Source organism: Ranitomeya variabilis, chromosome 1, assembly GCF_051348905.1.
Source record: "Ranitomeya variabilis isolate aRanVar5 chromosome 1, aRanVar5.hap1, whole genome shotgun sequence".
NCBI lineage: Eukaryota > Metazoa > Chordata > Amphibia > Anura > Dendrobatidae > Ranitomeya > Ranitomeya variabilis.
Window position 1 is genome coordinate 445668908 of NC_135232.1, and position 21048 is coordinate 445689955.

Genomic DNA, 21048 nt, shown 5'->3' on the forward strand with positions numbered 1-21048 from the left:
GGTCGAGGCAGCCAGGCCTCGACCAATCAGCGACGGGCACAGTATCAACATAGATGTCATAATGGTTGCCATGGCGACGATGATGTCCTAAAGGTTGCCTCGACCAATCAGCGACGGGCACAGTCTGCCGCGAATTCTGGAATCATCATTGTCCATATACTACGGGGACATGCATATTCTAGAATACCCGATGCGTTAGAATCGGGCCACAGTCTAGTATGTTATATAGTCGTGTTACACTCCCCTCACTTCTTATAGCCTACAAGTGTGATATTATACAGTCACCATGCGACAAGTGGGCCTGTGTGACTTCAAATGCCAGGGCTGAATTTTAGTCCCAGTCCGGCCCTGGTCACAGCATTTGGTGTAATCTAGCTCAGCCAATCCTTTTGGGCTAGTAGCATTGTCTGATAGTCATCTGAGTAGCCCGCCTGTGAAGCTAGCTACACTGCCTGTGTATCTCAATTTTTACTGCATCTAACCCAGTAAATTGTTTTGGGGTTTTGGGCTTAGTAGCAATGTCTGCACGTCAGCAGAGTAGCCCACCTGTGAAGCTAGCTACACCGCCTGTGTATCTCAATTTTTACTGCATCTAACCCAGTAAATCGTTCTGGGGTTTTGGGCTTAGTAGCAGTGTCTGCACGTCAGCAGAGTAGCCCGCCTGTGAAGCTAACTACACCACCTGTGTATCTCTATTTTCACTGCATCTAATCCAGTTAATAGTTTTGGGCCTAGGAGCAGTGTCTGCACGTCATCAGAGTAGGCCGCCTGTGAAACAAACTATACCGCCTGTGTATCTCAATTTTTACTGCATCTAACCCAGTAAATCGTTTTGGGGTTTGGGGCTTAGTAGCAGTGTCTGCACGTCAGCAGAGTAGCCCACCTGTGAAGCTAGCTACACCGCCTGTGTATCTCAATTTTTACTGCATCTAACCCAGTAAATCGTTTTGGGGTTTTGGGCTTAGTAGCAGTGTCTGCACGTCAGCAGAGTAGCCCGCCTGTGAAGCTAACTACACCGCCTGTGTATCTCTATTTTCACTGCATCTAATCCAGTTAATAGTTTTGGGCCTAGTACCACAGTTTGGCCACTCAGTTCTGCTCGGTTTTCATCCATCGGTTGTTGTGCCAACAACTACAGATACAGAGTTGCCAATTAGTTAAGCACTAAAATGAGTGGCAAAAGGCCTGCTGCTGGTGGAAAGGGGAATAGGCGTGTTGGAAAGGGAAAAAAAAGGTTGTGTCCGTGGGGTAGGTGCAGAGGCGTAGCTAGGGTTTTGGTCCAGGGGGGGCGAAGCTTCTGAGTGGGCCCCTAACCAGGTAACCTTCATTACAATTCAGTGATGTGCCCTAAGGCCGGAGACACACTGGTGCGAGATATGGCCGAGTCTCGCTGGTTAAAAGCAAGCTGTGGCACCTGCACTCCGGAGCGGAGCGTGCAGCTGCATAGCAATACATGGAGCTGCACGCTCCGCTCCGGAGTGCCCGTGCTACAACTTGCTTTTAACCAGCGAGACTCGGCCATATCTCGCACCAGTGTGTCTCCGGCCTAATAGTGGAGGAGAACCTCAGCAGATGACCGCGCTGTTACTGAAGATAATCTCTATATAAAGACCAACACTGATATTACCGCCATATGGTCAGTGGTAGATACCAGTCCTACAGAACATATAACAGATCACTGCACAGTTACAGATAATGACTTACCTCTGACGTTCTTTCTGATAGAATTGTTCATTTTTCCCGTCTTTTCCATCTGGCCCAGACCGACATGACAACTTCTTCCAGCTACAACTCATCTGCAGAGAATACAACAAAGACATGTTTCACTTCTCACTTTCCAGCACCATCACCATCTATTCCCAACCTGCACAACCTCCTCATCCTGCTGATATCCCAATACTGAGCCACTGCTGCCGTATGTGTCCCTATTACTGCACCTGATACCCCAATACTGAGCCTCTGCTGCCGTGTGTGTCCCTATTACTGCCCCTGATACCCGAATACTGAGCCGCTGCTGCCGTACGTGTCCCTATTACTGACCCTGATACCCGAATACTGAGCCGCTGCTGCCGTATGTGTCCCTATTACTGCACCTGCTGTGTGGTTCTCTGTGCCCTCTAAATTCTAAAGCAACCCTCTATAATATAGTAATGCCAGGTGCAAGTGCCCTAGAAAACAGTGCCCACATTTTGTCCCCTAGAAAGTAATAATGCCCTCTGTGTGTGACCCTTTGATAGTCACAGTAACCTGAGTTCCCCTGTCAGAATTAGTGCCCACTTTACATTTAATAAAGTCCCGAGTCTCCCCCACTGTACAGCTCCCCTATACACAGTATGATGCCCCCTCACTGTATATACTGACCCGTTAATATCCCCCAAACTGGCTCCAACACTGTATGATGGCCCCATCGCTGTAATCTCCACACTGAATGATGGCCCTCTAGATAGCCTCCATATAGCATAATACACCAGATAGTCCTCAATATGGTATAATACATTCCCCATAGGCCTCCATATAGTATCATGCACTCCCCATAGGCAGACCCTATAGCATAATGCCCTTCACATAGGAAGACTATATAGTATAATGCAGCTCCCATAGGCAGCCTCTATAAGGAAGGCTGTAAATGTGTCCCCAATCCCCTCCGTAAGGCATAAAAATGACCTCTCATTATACTCACCAATGGCTCTCACCAAGGCATCGCTGGTCTTGACTTAAGATCGCCATTCTCCATTACTGCTTCATCTGTATGACACATCCTACGTCATCCACACAGTGTCACCCATCGCGCTCCTGTGCAGGCACACTTCTCTCTAGGCTGCTGAAAGCAGAGCCAAGTACTGTAGTGCATGTGCGCTGGGAAAGGCCAAAGAGCTGATTACCTGGAAATAAAGCTGGCGCATGCGCACTACAATACTGTGCTCTGACTTCAGCAGGGCAAAGAGAAGTGCACCTGCACGGGAGTGCGATAGAGGACACTGAATGCATGATGTAGGATGCATCTTCCACACGAAGAGGGACAGCGATCACAGGAAGAGGGTCGGCGCCGGTTCAAGACTGTGACGCCCGGACTGCGCCATCCGTGATTATAATAAAAGCTCTTTTTTGTGCCTTGCATAGAGGATTGGGGACATAGAGAGCATTCTAGAACACTATGTGAGGGCGTACAGATGCTGGCCGGACCTTATATGGTGACAGGCTCCCACATGTAAAAGCCGTCCTGCAAGATTCCAGCCGCTCGCAAACTTAAGAAAATAATCATTCTCCTTCTCATAAGCTAATCAGCAGTAAATAAATTATGTGCGAAGACACTTATCGATCACATGTCAGTGTTCAGTGTCTGTCCAGATTGCAGGATAAACAAGACATACAAGTTTAAAGGGAACCTGTCACCCCGTTTTTTAAAGATGAGATAAAAATAGTGTTAAATAGGGGCAGAGCTGTGCTTTACATTAGTGTCTTTTTTTGTGCCTTTATTCCCCAGCTATGCTGCTGAAATACCTTTGTAAAGTCGCCATTTTGGGCTGTCACTCACGCTGGTCTGGTCAAATGGGCGTGGTGACATCGCTGTTTCTTCCCCCAGATCTTGCTTATCTGTCCGCTGGTGGCGTAGTGGTGTGCGCATGTCCAGCTGCCGAATCCACTGCGCAGGTGAAGGAAAAGAGCACAATCTGCGCTATTCCCCTGGTGATCGGTGGGGGCGGCCATCTTCCTGAGGCCGCGCATGCGCAGATGGAGTGCTCGGCTTCCCGGGGCTTCAGGAAAATGGCCGCCGCGATCTCCATTTGCGCACGCGCAGCATCCCGCGGCCATTTTCCTGAAGCCCCGTGCAGCAGAGCACTCCATCTGCGCATGTGCGGCCTCAGGAAGATGGCCGCCCTCACCGATCACCAGGGGAATAGCGCAGATCGCGCTCTTTTCCTTCACCTGCGCAGTGGATTCGGCAGCTGGACATGTGCAAACCACTACGCCATCAACGGACAGATAAGCAAGATCTGGGGGAAGAAACAGTGATGTCACCACACCCATTTGACCAGACCAGCGTGAGTGACAGCCCAAAACGGCGACTTTACAAAGGTATTTCGACAGCATAGCTGGGGAATAAAGGCACAAAAAAGACACCAATGTAAAGCACAGCTCTGCCCCTATTTAACGCTATTTTTATCTCATCTTTAAAAAACGGGGTGACAGGTTCCCTTTAAGAACCTTCATTGCTTTATATACTGTGCCTGTATGTATGTATTCAAGGCAACAGATCAGACATATCAAATAGCAAATGACATGTGCCAAGATACTCATCATGCTGTGTGGAGAGTGTCCTCTGGTCCTGGGGGCTGCTCCTCAGGCTCCTCCCAGTCAGATGCTGCAGACATCATGTGTAGGCAGTGAGCTCAGCTCACAGTCAGAGGCAGAGTCCCCCGAGTCCCCGGCTGCTGGAGCTGGAGCTGATCACGTCTCTGCAGCAGGGAGCTTTGAAGCAGAGCGCGCTCAGCCGGGATTGGGTGAGTGGTGAGTGACCTCCCTTCCCCCTCTCCTCCACAGACTGCAGAAGAGCGATCACATGACTCACTCCCTGCACTCTGATTGGAGGCCTTCTCTTCTCTCTGCTGACCCCCTGTGAGTGTTTGTACCGTGCATGTTACTTTAGCTACATACACAGTACAAACACAGGGGAAATTAAAGATAAACATTGACCGGAGGCAGGGGCCCCTAACGCCGGCCCTGACAGTAGCGTAGCTTCGGGTGGGCCCCCTCAGAGCACAGGGCCCGGGGCGACCGCCCCCTCTGCCCCCCTGGTAGCTACGCTACTGGGTAGGTGGTAAAGCAACAGTAACATCTGCAGAAGAAAGACCATCTTCTAGCCAAAGTAAGATGTCTACTTCTTTTCGTGGACAATCTGATATGATCCCTTTCTTACGACCATCGCTACAAGCATCGCAAAAAATTCCAGATGAGACACAAAAATAGCAGGAAATGATCTGCACTGATGCCCAGAATCTTTGTGAGTCAGATCCAGGCCCATATGAAGAAGGTTCTGAGCATAATGTAGACCCTCATTCCCAAGCTGTAACTCCTGTTGGTGGAGACAATGAGGAAGATGATGATGAGACTGAGATACCTGATTGGAACGAAAACTTGACTTTTCGGTCGGGGCAGGAAGAGGTTGGCTCTGAGGACGACGGGTGTGAGAACACACAGGATGATGATGACGAGGTTGTAGACCCCACTTACTGTCAACCCTGTTGTGAATTCTGCTCTTGGGCTCCCTCCGGTGGTTGTTAGTGGTAGTGCAGTGGTCTCTGGATTATAGGCCAGGGCAGGTGTTTCTGCTTATTGCAGCTCTATTAGGTATTTAGGTTTGTAGGATCCATCAATCCCTGCCAGTTGTCCATTGTATCTTGGAGGGATTGCATCTCTGTCTGGCTCCACTGCCCTGCTGTCATTTCAGCTAAGATAAGTGCCTTGTTTTGGTTCTCTGTAGCACGCATGCAGTGTGCTTTTATGTGCAGTGCAATCTATTGTGTTTTTGTCCAGCTTGACTTGTTTGGATTTTTCTGTCATGCTGGTTTCTCTGGAGATGCAGATATACATCCTATGTCTTTAGTTAGATGTAGTATATAGTATTTTCTGCTGTGGAATTTTCTAGTGTTTTAATACTGACCGCTTAGAACTCTGTTCTATCCTTTCTATCTAGCTAGAAGGGCCTCTTTTGCTAAACTCTGTTTTTTCTGCCTGTGTACGTATTTCCTCTTAAACTCACAGTCAATATTTGTGGGGGGCTGCCTATCCTTTGGGGATCTGCTCTGAGGCAAGATAGGATTTCCCATTTCCATATTTAGGGGTATTTAGTCCTCCGGCTGTGTCGAGGTGTCTAGGCCTGGTTAGGTACATCCCACGGCTACTTCTAGTTGCGGTGTCAGTATTAGGATTGCGGTCAGTACAGGTACCACCTACTCCAGAGATAGTCTCATGCGGCTCCAGGGTCACCGGATCATAACACAACCCCCAGTCAGTGAAAATTCAATATTGGAAAATTGTGACATTTTCCCCAATTTTTCATTTTTTTTCACAAATAAACGCAAGTCATATCAAAGAAATTTTACCACTATCATGAAGTACAATATGTCACGAGAAAACAATGGCAGAATCACCAGAATCCGTTGAAGCGTTCCAGAGTTATAACCTCATAAAGGGACAGTGGTCAGAATTGTAAAAATTGGCCTAGTCATTAACATGCAAATCACCCTTGAGGGTTAAGAATATCTGGGAAAAAAACATATTTGGTGTCGCCACATACTTAAAAATCTCATATACCAAATATAAAATTAATTAATCTTATTAGTTATGAACATAATGAGATAAAAACAGTAGAACAACAGTTGTTTCTTAGTCGTTCCAAATCCGCAATAAGAAGCAATCAAAATGTAATATCTATCTAAAAATGGTATCAATAAAAACATCAGCTCAACATGTAAATAACAAGCCCTCACACAGTTTTATTGACTGAAAAAATGAAAAATTTTCACTATATAAATAGAAAAGAAAATTGCCAGTTTGGGATCGCTGTAATCATACTAACCTGGAAATCATATTGCCAGGTCATTTTTATTGAACAATGAATGCTATAAAAACAAAACCCAAAATACAACTGTGGAATTACTTTTCTTTTGTTACAGTTTCACTTTGAATTTTTTTCCTATTTTTTGCAGTACATTGCATGGTAAAATAGATTGTGACATTCAAAAGTATAACTCGTTCTAAAAAAATAATTTGTGTTTTCAGAACCCTGAAGCTGTTAAAAGAAGTGGCATAAGATGGAACGTGCACAGCAATGTTGTTTAGACAGTGTTGTGCATTATGTAAATTTTTTGTGGCGGTTTCGCGTTTTTCAGGTGGATCCTAGACAGAATCCACCTAGAAAAGGTTTCATGTGCACACACCCCTTACATGGGTCTCACATGTTTTTTTTTTTACAAGTTTGTGAATTACCGTAATCTAAAATAATGTAGATACTTGCAATAGTGCCACAATGCAGCAGTCTTAAGTTTTTAGTCTTCAAAAAGAGAATTTCTAGTGCTCAGTCAAAGGTCATAGTACAATGGCTAGTGGAGTGTTCTGTTCTTGACGAAGTGGTCGCACATTCTCTGTGCTGGTTCAGTGGCATAACAAATGGTGAGCTCATACCATAATATCCAGACACTGGAGTAGAGTCAATTTGTGGCAACTTATTATTCAGTATTTATGTCAGTATGACATTTCTTGTGACCTACAGCTATTATGTCTTATCTCTGGTAACTCAATGGAAAACCATCCAGTTTCTGATGACTTCTGAAATTGTGCTGTAATGAACTTTTATCTAAAAAGCAAAGCTTAAAAGTAACAACCAAGTAACTCTACTTCCAGTTGGCAGACTGTGCCAAATAAAAGTAACCGCCTATGGATTTGTGTAGAAGATTTGATAGCACTCCTAATAATTTAGTAACTGGGTTATTTAAGCATATGATTTATTGCAGGTAGGAGAAACTATTGGCATAACCGAAGAAATCATGGGGCTCACAATATTAGCTGCTGGTACTTCTATTCCTGACCTCATAACAAGTGTCATTGTTGCCCGCAAAGGCCTAGGGGATATGGCAGTATCCAGCTCTGTGGGAAGCAACATCTTTGACATCACAGTTGGGTAAGTATTTGTTATACCATTTTTCTTTGCTGCAGCTACTAAAGAAATGTAGGCATTGTGTTGATACTATTTCATTCACTATTTTGTTTCTATTTACTACAGTCTCCCCATGCCGTGGCTCATGTTTTCCACAATTCATAACTTCAGCCCTGTGAGAGTCAGCAGCAATGGCCTCTTCTGTGCTATCATCCTCCTTTTCATTATGCTGCTGTTCGTCATTTTATCCATCGCTTTGTGCAAGTGGAAAATGAACAAGATCTTAGGATGCACAATGTTTGCTCTTTATATTGTTTTCCTGATCATCAGCGTCCTTCTTGAGAACCGCATTATTCTATGTCCAGCTTCTCTCTAGAGTTTGCTTGTTGACAAACACTGAAACTGATGTTCATGAGTTCATAAAGTTAAGGGACAACAGCATGATTTTACCCCAAGAAAGCCAAAAGCATTGTCAAGCTGGCATCCTGAAATAATTTCATCAATGACTACAAAATCAACTTGTGGCTCTTTTACTGGAAATTTTAGAATCTATAGAAGCTGTACATTTTTCTGATGAACACTATTCCTGTATTACTCTCTTTATATATAATATATATATATATATATATATATATATATATATATATATATATATATATATATACACAAACATATATTAATATGCAGGTAATATTCAACAAAGAGAGACATTAGATAAAAATGGGATCTACATATAGTGAATAATATCAGTGCATTGCAATTCATATTTGTCCATTATAGGTTTGAATAGAACAAGAACATCACTCCATCACCATGGCTGTATTTCAACACTTTTCTGCCTGTAGAATAATCTGGAAGAAGTGTTGTGGAACAACGGATGTATTTAGCTTTACTCAGTAGTATAGGAAACTATTGTAAAATGGGTACAATGAAATTGTGGCAATCTGGATGCTGGGCATGAATTGAACACAAAAACCTTTGGCTTACACACTGTGTAGAATCATCTCTTTATACTATATATATATTTATGGACGGCAGTATTGCAGCACTTCACTTAACAGAACAAAATGAGTTTACGGTAATTTAGCCGAAAAGCATTTACAATCAAATCTGGTCCTTTATGGAAATGGTAAGACTGACTTTGTAATATAACAGACTTATCAAAAATTTCTGTAATACGGTCTTGTGATTTTATGTACCAACTTAAGGTAACAGTTTGTAGTGCTGTTCTAATTGCAAGGCTGAAGAATATCTATAAAATAATAAAGATATATATTAACTCTTAGCAGTGAGTGATATAATATTTTATGATGTATCATTCTTTGGGGAAAGACCTCCCTGTAGAAAAGTAAACAACTAAATTAGCACTGATTTACCCTTCAGTTGGTTGGTGGCCTTTTCTTAAGTTTGGTTAATGCAGCAGAATATAATCTGATTTTTTGTTCCCTCTACATCATATAATGTATACCCGACTTTCATATTATTGTTCTTTTCTTACCTAATGGGCATCACCCACAAAATTATAATTGGGAAGCCTACTTTATATTTAGGAACTGCATATAAAATAGGAGTGTCATGTAACTTATTCCACCTAATAAAGCAGTTCTTCACTTTCTAGTGTTTACATCTTATTCGTGACATGGTCGCTGAGCTTTCAAATCAATATTACATAATCATGTGCACATGATGGTATAAACCAATTAAACAAAAACGATGTAAATGCCTCAGTACAACTAATATAACAAGTGGCTTCTTCAAATTCAACACAAAATGCAACTTGAAATGATTACTGTAGTCTCAGATTTGATATTAGAAAAAACTTTTCGACAGTGAGGGTGATCAATGAGTGGAACAGGCTGCCAAGAGAGGTGGTGAGATCTCCTTCAATGGAAGTCTTCAAACAGAGGCTGGACAGTCATGTGTCTGAGATGGTTTAATGAAACCTGCATTGAGCAGGGGGGTTGGACACGATGACCCTTGAGGTCACTTCCAACTCTAACATTCTATGATTCTATGGTTCAAAATTATTCATCCTTTCATAACAAGTGTTTTTAGTACTTAGTAGAGCAACCTTTCATTGTTATGACCTGCTGTAACTGTGATGCACAGTTAAGACACCAGCTTCTGACAGTGTTATTAAGAAATCTTAGGCCTTTTCCAGTGGGTAATGAATTCCAGGTCACCAAAATTCTTGGCTTCTTAAGAGAGTGGCCCAATACGTTAATAGAAGAGATAAATGACTTGAAAAAACAAGTAACTATATATGAAAACATAGCAAAGACATTGAATATACTTAGAGATACAGCTGGAAGCATAGTTCACGAGTTGAAAGATAATATAACACTGTCTACAACACGTAGATGTGGCAGTACAAGGAAGCTGTCAGTGGCTGCCACCAGATTCCTGATGAAGCAAGAGGACCAGAAATCTTGAGTGGCTGCAAAAGATTTAGAGCAAGATTCTATGAGAGCAGGCACTGAAGTTTCAGTTTACACAGGCAAATACTAAACACTTAAATTCTCTATGCTCTATCTCCAAGATCCAAGACGTATTACTCTAGTGATCCAAAATCACAAGAAAATTTGACACTAATATTCTCAAACCATATAAATAAGCCACAAAAGTTCTGGGATTCTGTACTGTGCGGTCATGAAAGAGAACAGAAACTTTTTGTATTTATGGATCACCAATATGTCTGGAGGAGGAAGAATGATGCTTATGCTGAAAAGAACACCCTGGATAAGGTAAAATATGGTGGTGGCTCGGTGATGCTCTGGCGCTGCATTACTTCCTCTGGTATTGGAAATCTGCAGCATGTGGAAAGCAAGAAGGATTCAGTCTATCAGAAAATCCTAGGAGAAAACATCATGCTTTCGGTGAGGAAGCTGGAACTTGGGCCTCATTGGACCTTTTAATAGGACAACGATCCAAAGCATACCTCAGTCTACCAAGCAGGGGCATCACTAGTGTCTTAAATGATCAGGAGCCTAGGCCTCAAAGTACAGAGTGTTTCATAAAGGATGGTTCAAAATTATAGCCTCAGTGTTCATAATAGAGAAAACGTAGCACAAATTTATTACCATGAAAAGACACACTATCTAATCAAGTTTTATCTGTATACTTCAAATGTTCAAAGTGATTTCCATTGGTGACTTGGCAGATGTCTTCCCAGTAGTCCAGTTCTGTCTATATGTGTGCCAGTATATCTTCATATATGGATTCCAGTGTTTCAGAGGTGTGTAGTCTAAGGTCATTTCACCAATATTGCTCTGGTCTTCACAATTTCAAGATCTAACACCCTGTCACTTCTTTACGTGAGGATACATCAAACACTCTGTGTATTGGCTCTGCTACCACCCCAGCTACTGGATCTTGACTACTTGAGACAATGCATCACTGAAACAGTCCATATCCGAGGATATGCTGGTACGCATGGGCAAAACTGGAATACTGCCAGACATCTGCCATGTCACCAATGAATATCACTTTGAATATTTGTAGTGTATAGATAAAATTAAAAAGTTGACCAGCAATTTCTCACTTTTCCAACAAAATTTACAAAACCATTTTTTAAGGACCACATCACATATGAAGTCACTTTGAGGGGTCTATATGACAGAAAACACCCAAAAGAGACACCATTCTAAAAACTGCACCCCTCAATGTGCTCAAAACCACATTCAAGAAGTTTATTAACCCTTCAGGTGCTTCACAGGAATTAATGAAACGTGGAAGGAAAAAATGAAAGCTTTACTTTTTCCCATCCACAAAAATGTTACTTTAGCCGCAAATTTTTTTATTTTCACAAGGTAAAAGAAGAAAGTGCTCAATAAAATTTGTTGTGCCATTTCTCCCAAGTACGTTGATACCCCATATGTGCTGATATGCTAATTGTGTATTGTATTCTATAACAGTTTGTTGACTTCGAAGGTAGATTGGGAAAGGCTGTGTAGGGACACTCAAGGACACTGGTAATTCTACATGCCTCGGGTATAAAAAGACTCAGAGAGCAGATCTAATCACACAGAGCTACCAGCCGGACATTCTGCAAACCACCCAACAGACGAGAGACAGGACTGCAGCCAATTCATCATGGCACCATCACGAGGGCCACGGATCTATGATTCTATAGGAAGCAACCTTGGGGTTTTTGGCTCCAGTTGGAAGGACACAGATCTGATCCAGTGACCATCTCTGAACCATGGATATGTTTGGAGAAAGCCAGGTTTGGGACTCGCTGGTCGCCTGGTTCCATGGAGATGGTCGGATAAGCCAGGTGTGACTCTCGTGTCAACTGGCTTTGGACCTTGTATGGACTCTATGGACTGTTATCTGTCATCTCCCTACTAGTGATGAGCGAATATACTCATTACTCTAGATTTATCGAGCATGCTCGGGGGTCCTCTGAGTATTTTTTAGTGCTCAGAGTTTTAGTTTTTCTTGCTGCAGCTGAATGATTTACATCTGATAGCCAGCATAAGTACATGTGGGGGTTGCCTGGTTTCTAGGGAATCCCCACATGTACTTATGCTGGCTATCAGATGTAAATCATTCAGCTGCGGCAAGAAAAACTAAAACTCCGAGCACTAAAAAATACTCTGAGGACCCCCGAGCATGCTCGAGAAATCTCGAGTAACGAGTATATTCGCTCATCACTATTCTCTACGCTTGCCGTTACCTCTTTGTGTGTGTATCACAGGTGGAGCTGCGACCCTGGGAGCTTGGACATAACATCTACCATTATCCCGGAGAGTCAGCGGAAGGGTGAGACCCCGTAATGTGCACCATCTTGGGGTAATTGTTGGGATTGTTCTGTTTGCTATTGGGTGTTGTAGTTCAATAAAGTATTGACAAACTGTTTTACCCTAACCCTGTGTTGTCTGTATAGTGTATTGCCCACTGGGAGATAGAGCGGGTGTTCAGTGGTATGAGCCCTGGTCCATGCAGTCTTGCTAAAGGCAGCCAGACCAGCGGACGAGAGCATCCACTGACTCCATTACTCCACACACTATACCTATAGACACAGTGGTAGAGTAGAAAAAAGATTTGGCCCACAAATTCCAAAGAGAATCCTACAAAGTAGAATTATTTTGTAGGCACAATACTCACAAAAAGACAGCTGCAGAGTAGAATTAATCAATTCATTTTCATTGGGTAAGGCCATACATGTCTAGTTGGCACATGTCCACATGTATGTAAATCGCTGGCACCAGAGAATTCTGGTTCGCACTGTGAGGAGTCAGAAGTCTTCAGTCACATATAATGACTGCAGACTCATCACAAACTTGGACCACCCCTTTAATGCTATTGACATAAATAAAAATATGAGAATTAGTCAGTATCACATAAAAACATTTACATCCAGGTACCTTGCAAGTGACATTGTCTGTGATTGGTTGGAATTCTCTTTCTTTTCTTCTCCAGACTCCATGATGAGTTTTCACAGCCACAGCAAGTTTTGGAAGATGTTGAAGGAGTACATTGCCGACCGTACTAGTATCCTCCTTGAATCTTCTGTGCCTTACAACTATTGGGTTTCCAAGTTAGACGTGGGTGGATTGGGGGAATTGTGGAGGCAAATCCATAATATCCGGTTGAAACAACAGCTGCTATATACAGTGGGGCAAAAAAGTATTTAGTCAGTCAGCAATAGTGCAAGTTCCACCACTTAAAAAGATGAGAGGCGTCTGTAATTTACATCATAGGTAGACCTCAACTATGGGAGACAAACTGAGAAAAAAAAATCCAGAAAATCACATTGTCTGTTTTTTTATCATTTTATTTGCATATTATGGTGGAAAATAAGTATTTGGTCAGAAACAAAATTTCATCTCAATACTTTGTAATATATCCTTTGTTGGCAATGACAGAGGTCAAACGTTTTCTGTAAGTCTTCACAAGGTTGCCACACACTGTTGTTGGTATGTTGGCCCATTCCTCCATGCAGATCTCCTCTAGAGCAGTGATGTTTTTGGCTTTTCGCTTGGCAACACGGACTTTCAACTCCCTCCAAAGGTTTTCTATAGGGTTGCGAGCTGGAGACTGGCTAGGCCACTCAAGGACCTTGAAATGCTTCTTACGAAGCCACTCCTTCGTTGCCCTGGCAGTGTGCTTTGGATCATTGTCATGTTGAAAGACCCAGCCACGTTTCATCTTCAATGCCCTTGCTGATGGAAGGAGGTTTGCACTCAAAATCTCACGATACATGGCCCCATTCATTCTTTCATGTACCCGGATCAGTCGTCCTGGCCCCTTTGCAGAGAAACAGCCCCAAAGCATGATGTTTCCACCACCATGCTTTACAGTAGGTATGGTGTTTGATGGATGCAACTCAGTATTCTTTTTCCTCCAAACACGACAAGTTGTGTTTCTACCAAACAGTTCCAGTTTGGTTTCATCAGACCATAGGACATTCTCCCAAAACTCCTCTGGATCATCCAAATGCTCTCTAGCAAACTTCAGACGGGCCCGGACATGTACTGGCTTAAGCAGTGGGACACGTCTGGCACTGCAGGATCTGAGTCCATGGTGGCGTAGTGTGTTACTTATGGTAGGCCTTGTTACATTGGTCCCAGCTCTCTGCAGTTCATTCACTAGGTCCCCCCGCGTGGTTCTGGTATTTTTGCTCACCGTTCTTGTGATCATTCTGACCCCACGGGGTGGGATTTTGCGTGGAGCCCCAGATCGAGGGAGATTATCAGTGGTCTTGAATGTCTTCCATTTTCTAATTATTGCTCCCACTGTTGATTTCTTCACTCCAAGCTGGTTGGCTATTGCAGATTCAGTCTTCCCAGCCTGGCTACAATTTTGTTTCTGGTGTCCTTTGACAGCTCTTTGGTCTTCACCATAGTGGAGTTTGGAGTCAGACTGTTTGAGGGTGTGCACAGGTGTCTTTTTATACTGCAAAATACATAGATAAGGACACCGCGCTAACTAAATGAGACAGTACATCTGTATCAAATGAACGTCTGGCTAGACAAAATGTGTAACAAGCTGAAAACGACGTGCGGCACACTGAAAGTGAAAATGAAAATGAAACTAATGTCTACACTGCAGTGGACGATAATCAAAGCAACAATACCACAGAAAAAAGCAGCCCTGACGAAGAAGGTCCGGAGACCTTCGAAACGCGTAGGCTATTGTGTACCTGTGCGGCATCCGTCCTTAGCTCCTTGCCTTTTTTGCTTTTTGGTGACGTCACCGCAATCACGCCCCCTCTTCCCACCGCTCCTTGTAGCGGTTTGTCTCCTGCCCACGTGTGCCGGTCTTCTGTGTTCCAGGCGCGCGCGGCGTACATTCACCAGGGAGGACGCTCCCCACATTGTCAGGTGTTTGTGCCGCCCGGCGCTGCTGTTCTGGACACTTCACCGCCAGACACCTGAGCCGCTGGTGGCTCTGTTCTAATACCTAAGAGAACGCTGACAGCCCTTGCTGAATTATCGCCAGCATTCTACACAGCAACAACAACATCATCTAGTAAGTGTGCATTCCTCTATTATACACACACTTTCATGATTTATTGTGCCCTCACCAGGCACTTACATTGGTTTTTTCTGTGGTATTGTTGCTTTGATTATCGTCCACTGCAGTGTAGACATTAGTTTCATTTTCATTTTCACTTTCAGTGTGCCGCACGTCGTTTTCAGCTTGTTACACATTTTGTCTAGCCAGACGTTCATTTGATACAGATGTACTGTCTCATTTAGTTAGCGCGGTGTCCTTATCTATGTATTTTGCTCCTTTTTCATGACAGAGTCAGCACAGTAGCTGTCTAGGCACCTGCAGCTTTTTAGTTCAGCTTTTTGGGAGCGCCGGTGTGTTTATCCTTTTTTGTTGCAAAAAAGTCTTTTTATACTGATAACAAGTTTAAACAGGTGCCATTACTACAGGTAATGAGTGGAGGAAAGAGGAGACTCTTAAAGAAGAAGTTACAGGTCTGTGAGAGCCAGAAATCTTGATTGTTTGTTTCTGACCAAATACTTATTTTCCACCATAATATGCAAATAAAATGATAAAATAACAGACAATGTGATTTTCTGGATTTTTTTTTCTAAGTTTGTCTCCCATAGTTGAGGTCTACCTATGATGTAAATTACAGACGCCTCTCATCTTTTTAAGTGGTGGAACTTGCACTATTGCTGACTGACTAAATACTTTTTTGCCCCACTGTACATAAACATGACCTTTTGGACCACAGTGCACTCCCACATTTGCCCTTCAGCACCACCTCACGGCAAAAGTAGTCCCGACAACTACCATTGCTTTACGACATTCATTTCAAGAAGAAAGGTAAAACATTGTAAGGGCTCAGTTATACTGCGCACATAAAAGAGGGACAGATGATGACAATGACACAATGGGTCAGCTACTGCATTTGTGCTGTTGCATAAATGTGACAGTTATGTACAAAACACAAATTTGTTCACATTCTTTATGCGCATTTTAGCCAGAACCTGTTGTTAGTGCCGGAGAAGAGGACCCTCCTACAGAAGCGTAACAAACTTTTCAACATCAATGTGTGGAGCCATGATGGTTGGACCTAAAGTCACCTGAATTGTCCTCTAGATGCAAGGAACCTTTTACCACAGCCACTTTCTTTTTTTCATTCAAATTTATCACTGAGACCCAGATGAAAGTCGGAAGCAAATCTGAAGCTTTCCAGCTTTGTATGTGTGCTTCACTGATCCTAATATACTTTAATGACAGATTCTGATTCACAAACACGGACCAGAGTAGGACCTGCGCTGAGTCGAGTAGGACCTGCGCTGAGTCTCACGGATCTCACTCTCATTTTCACGGATGTGTCCATGTGCTGTCCAAGAAAAAAAACAGTCACCACATGCATGTGTAAATGTAGGCCAAATATGATGAGACTTATGATATCACAACTATTTCAATCATTTACAATATTCAACAGGAGGAACAATAAATATCACTTTCATTTACCATAAACAGGCCATTTTTTCCTTTCACCATGTGAGTTCTTTTAATGCCCTGTGAGTATAAAGCATAGAATAGATTTTAACATAAAAGAGCAGTTTGCCATGTATAATTTCTAGTGGCAATCTGAATCATAGCCATTAGTAAGAGGTTTTTGAAAATGTATTTTATTATTGTCTGTTTCAAGAAACTCATTTAGGCTTTCCAGAAATCTGTACAAGTCATTGCATTATGGTCCCTGGCAGAAATGCTTTTTTACAGAGAAAACTGCAGTATCAGGATTTCTATTTCCTGACACACCTGCTATTTCCAGTCATGACAAAAGTAAGCAAGTAAAATTATATAATTAGCCCTACATTGAATGCTCAAAATTTAATACAATAAGTCTCGGGGTAAAGTTAGCTAAATTAAAAAAAAATCTAATGAGATGGAAAACAGTAAATGCTAAATATTGCCCAAAAGAAAAAATAGGGAAAAACAGACAGGGTAATATAAAATAGATAATACATTTATTGAATAATACACAATCACGAAAGTATACAAAAACTAAATATAGATAATCAGAGATTTAAGAGAGGCCAACTTAAAAGACAAGTATCAGAGATATATGCAGGTTATGTAGTGGGGCACATGGAAGACCAAAGTATTTCTGATGCAGTATGTATAAATAGTCCTACCAGTTTATAGTTGTTCGTTTAGAATGGTAATTTGGCACTATCAATAGTAGGAAAACTAACAGTGCCTGATATTAATATAATTGCACATTTCCCAATAACACTGAAAGTAACACACTGGTAACTCAATGGTAATAAATATAACTCAGGTAATACCACAATCATTAAATGGAGAACCCAGGGAGAATCCCCAAATCACATATTAATACAACAGAGTAGAGGGGACAGTGTTAAAGAGTGCACTGGTACCTCAGTGCGCATTTCACCAATATTGGGCTTCGTCAGTAGATGTATATAGCAAACAATAGGATTTTATAAAGTTATCATAAAAGAGCAGTTTGCTGTTTATAATTTCTAGCAGCACTCAGTATCATAGCCATTAGTAAGAAATTTCTGAAAATGTACAGTGTATTATAGTCTACTTTTAGAAATTTGTTTAGGCTTCCCAGAAATCTGCACAAGTCATTGCGTTTTGGTCACTGGCAGAAGTGCTATTGTACAAAGACAACTGCAATATCAACATTTCTATTTACCGACACACCTGCTATTTCCAAAAAAAGACAAAAGTGAACTATATTAATGAAATTATGCTGTAATCCTGGAAGAACAATGCTTGTAATTGTGATTATTTCCTTTAGGCTATGTGCACACATTGCGGATTTTGCTGCGGATCCGAAGCAGATTTGATGCTGCGGATCTGCAGCTGTTTTCCATGCGTTGTACAGTACCATGTAAACGTATGGAAAACAAAATCCGCTCTGTACATGTTGCAGAAAAAAAACGTGCGGAAACGCAGCTGTGTTTTTTCCACAGCATGTCAATTCTTTGTGCGGATTCCACAGTGGTTTACACCTGCTCCTCAATAGGAATCCGCAGGTGTAAAACCGCAGGTGGAATCCGTACAAAAACCGCTCAAAAAACGCGTTAAATCCGGAATAAATCTGCTGGTAATCCACAGTGCGGTTTACCTGCGGATTTTGCAAAAACAGTGTGGAAAAATCCGCACACCAATCCGCAACGTGTGCACATAGCCTTATAATTAGGGCTATATTTACAGGTCCTGCTGCCCTAGTTGCTGAACCAAAGTATGCCCTAAATTAGCAGGGATTTTTGGGCTCCTAGAAATTAACTGTGAGTGAATGGAAAACCTTACTGTAAAATCATAGAATGGTAGAGTTGGAAGGGACCTCCTGGGTCATCTGGTCCAACCCCCTGCTCAATGCAGGATTCACTAAATCATCCCAGACAGATGTCTGTCCAGCCTCTGTGTGAAGACTTCCATGGAAGGAGAACTCACTACTTCTCGTGCTGCCTGTTCCACTCATTAATCACTCTCACTGTCAAAAAGTTTTTATTAATATCTAATCTGTGTCTCCTCCCATTCAGTTTCATCCCATTGCTTCTAGTCTTTCCTTGTGCAAATGAGAATTAAGATGATCCTTCCACAATGTGACAGCCTTGAGATATTTGTAGACAGCTATTAAGTCTCCTCTCAGTCTTCTTTTTTGCAAGCTAAACATTCCCAAATCCTGTAACCGTTCCTCATAGGACATGGTTTGGAGACCGGTCACCATTCTGGTCGCTCTTCTCTGAACTTGCTCCAGTTTGTTGATGTCTTGTTTTAAATGTGGTGCCCAAAACTGGACACAGTATTCCAGATGAGATCTGACCAAAGAGGAGCAGAGGGCAACAATGACTTTGCGTGATCTAGAAAGCGGAAAATTAGACTCATCAGAGAAGATTACCTTACTGTAATGTAGGCAAACTAAAGCTGCGTCTGTTCATAAAAATAAAGTGGCTTTTTATTAAAAATGGATCCCTAAGAAATAGTGGTGGAGCAGATTGTCTTGGCTCCACTCTTTTTGTCAGCCAGAATAGCAGTAAAGACATTCATACACTTTGGGTTAGGTTCAAATATTTATAATTCACAATGCCTAGGTCTCCATACAGAAACTTATCCTCATACATATGGACCATCTATATGGACCATGAAATACGGCCATCTGAACCTGGTCTATGATAGCTTTCAACTTTTTTGGTTGACAGCTGTCTCCCTTGAGCTTTCCATACACATTGATGCTTCAGCCAAGCTTTCCTGTGCTTTTAGTAGAAAATGGTGAAAAAGTTTTTGCCAGACACCTCTGTCCACACCAGACAGCCTTGCCAGAATCTTATCTAGCAGGAGAAGAAAAGGTTCAGGCTTTTGAATACAAACTACCCAATCCTTCTACGCCCCCCCCCCCCCTCCTTCTGGGGCAAAATCGGGAGGCCACATTAATATTAGCTTGTCAACTCGCCCTGCCAGTAAGGGCGCGTTTATTATTTATGAAGAACTTTGCACTCAATTGATGTAGAAAAAAGATATACATAAATAGCTGAAAAAGGTCTAAACTGAGACCGAAACGTCATATATGTTCACTGTGAATTGCCAATAAATAATTTTTTCTACATCAATTAAGTGCCAAGTTCTTTATAGATATTTTACTACGGATTGGGCTCCTTTTTTTGCACCTGTTGTTAGGAGTAGGGACTTAAAGCTTTCGGTATTATACATCATTTTTTGGAGGGTTCCCCCTTTTAATAACCAGTAAAGGCTAAGTATACAGCTTTGAGCTGATATTAATAGCCTGGGAAACTCCAAGGATATTATCCCCTTCCCAGGCTATAAACATCTACCCCCAGCCGTCGGCTTTCCCTTTAATGGTTATTAAAATTTCAGGGGCCCCCACAGTATTTTTTTTCTTTAATTTACTGATTTTTTTTATATATGTACAGTAAGCTACACACGCACTGTACTAATTATATATTAGTATATATCTATTTATATCTATCTAAGAATATATACTATGAAAACTATATAATTACTCTATGTAAAAGCTTATGTTAAAATCGCATTGCATACGGATCGCTTATGCATGTCAGTCGGATGTCAGACGGATGCTAGGTGAGAAAAAATGCATTGTACTAGCATGAAAATCGCAATTGAATGACACTCGTCTGACTTTTCAGGATCAACATCGGACTGATTTTATTTACGCTGATGGGTATTAGCCCTTTAAAAGAAATCTGTCATCCCTGGGAAGCTATTGCTATGGGAATACAGGTGATAAAATTGGTAAAATAATCCTACTGTATGCCTCATAACTGTGGTCTTGATGCTGAAAAATTGACTTTTAATCTTAATTAGTTCTTCTGAGGAAGTAGGGAATTAGGAGGTGGGCAAGCACTTTTTCACACAACTGTATAAAAGACGCAAATAGAAGACAGATCTATTAAAGTGCTGTCCCCTGGTTCCTGCAGCCTAGGCACATGCCCTTGGGTGTTTAATAATTAATACAGCCCTGTTCATAAGAAGAGCAGAAATTAGCATTAAGTATTCATGTGAAGAATGCAGATATGACAATATAAAGTCTTAATACCAAAGTGTTGGGCTTACTTGTGTGAAAATAACCATATAATGAAATATTCACTTTAAAAGAGATTTGTCAGCATTTTTTCCCATAATCAATCTTAATTAGGTATATAATGTAGTATAGAGCAACTGTATTAAAATACTTACTAATCACTGTTTTCTCTGGTTAACAGCCCTGTTCCATTTTTGCTCTGTCCTACTTTATCCCTCTTCAGCTTCTTTACCAATGTACAGTGGGTACGGAAAGTATTCAGACGCCTTTAAAATTTTCACTTTTTGTTTCATTGCAGCCATTTGATAAATTCAAAAAAGTTCATTTGTTTTTCTCATTAATGTATACTCTGCACCCCATCGTGACTGAAAAA

General features: G+C 41.9%; 1 protein-coding gene across 10 annotated transcripts in view; it reads left to right on the top strand.

The window, feature by feature from the left end:
• SLC24A2 (solute carrier family 24 member 2) overlaps positions 1–8279 on the top strand; it is a 675272-nt gene extending 666993 nt beyond the window's left edge. For all 10 annotated transcript variants that reach the window (XM_077249620.1, XM_077249614.1, XM_077249629.1 and 7 more), the window contains 2 exons: positions 7515–7681; positions 7784–8279. In XM_077249620.1, coding sequence (XP_077105735.1) covers positions 7515–7681; positions 7784–8033 — 417 coding nt within the window. In that variant the 3' untranslated portion in view covers positions 8034–8279. The remainder of the gene's footprint in view (positions 1–7514; positions 7682–7783) is intronic.
• The last annotated feature ends 12769 nt before the right edge of the window (positions 8280–21048 follow it).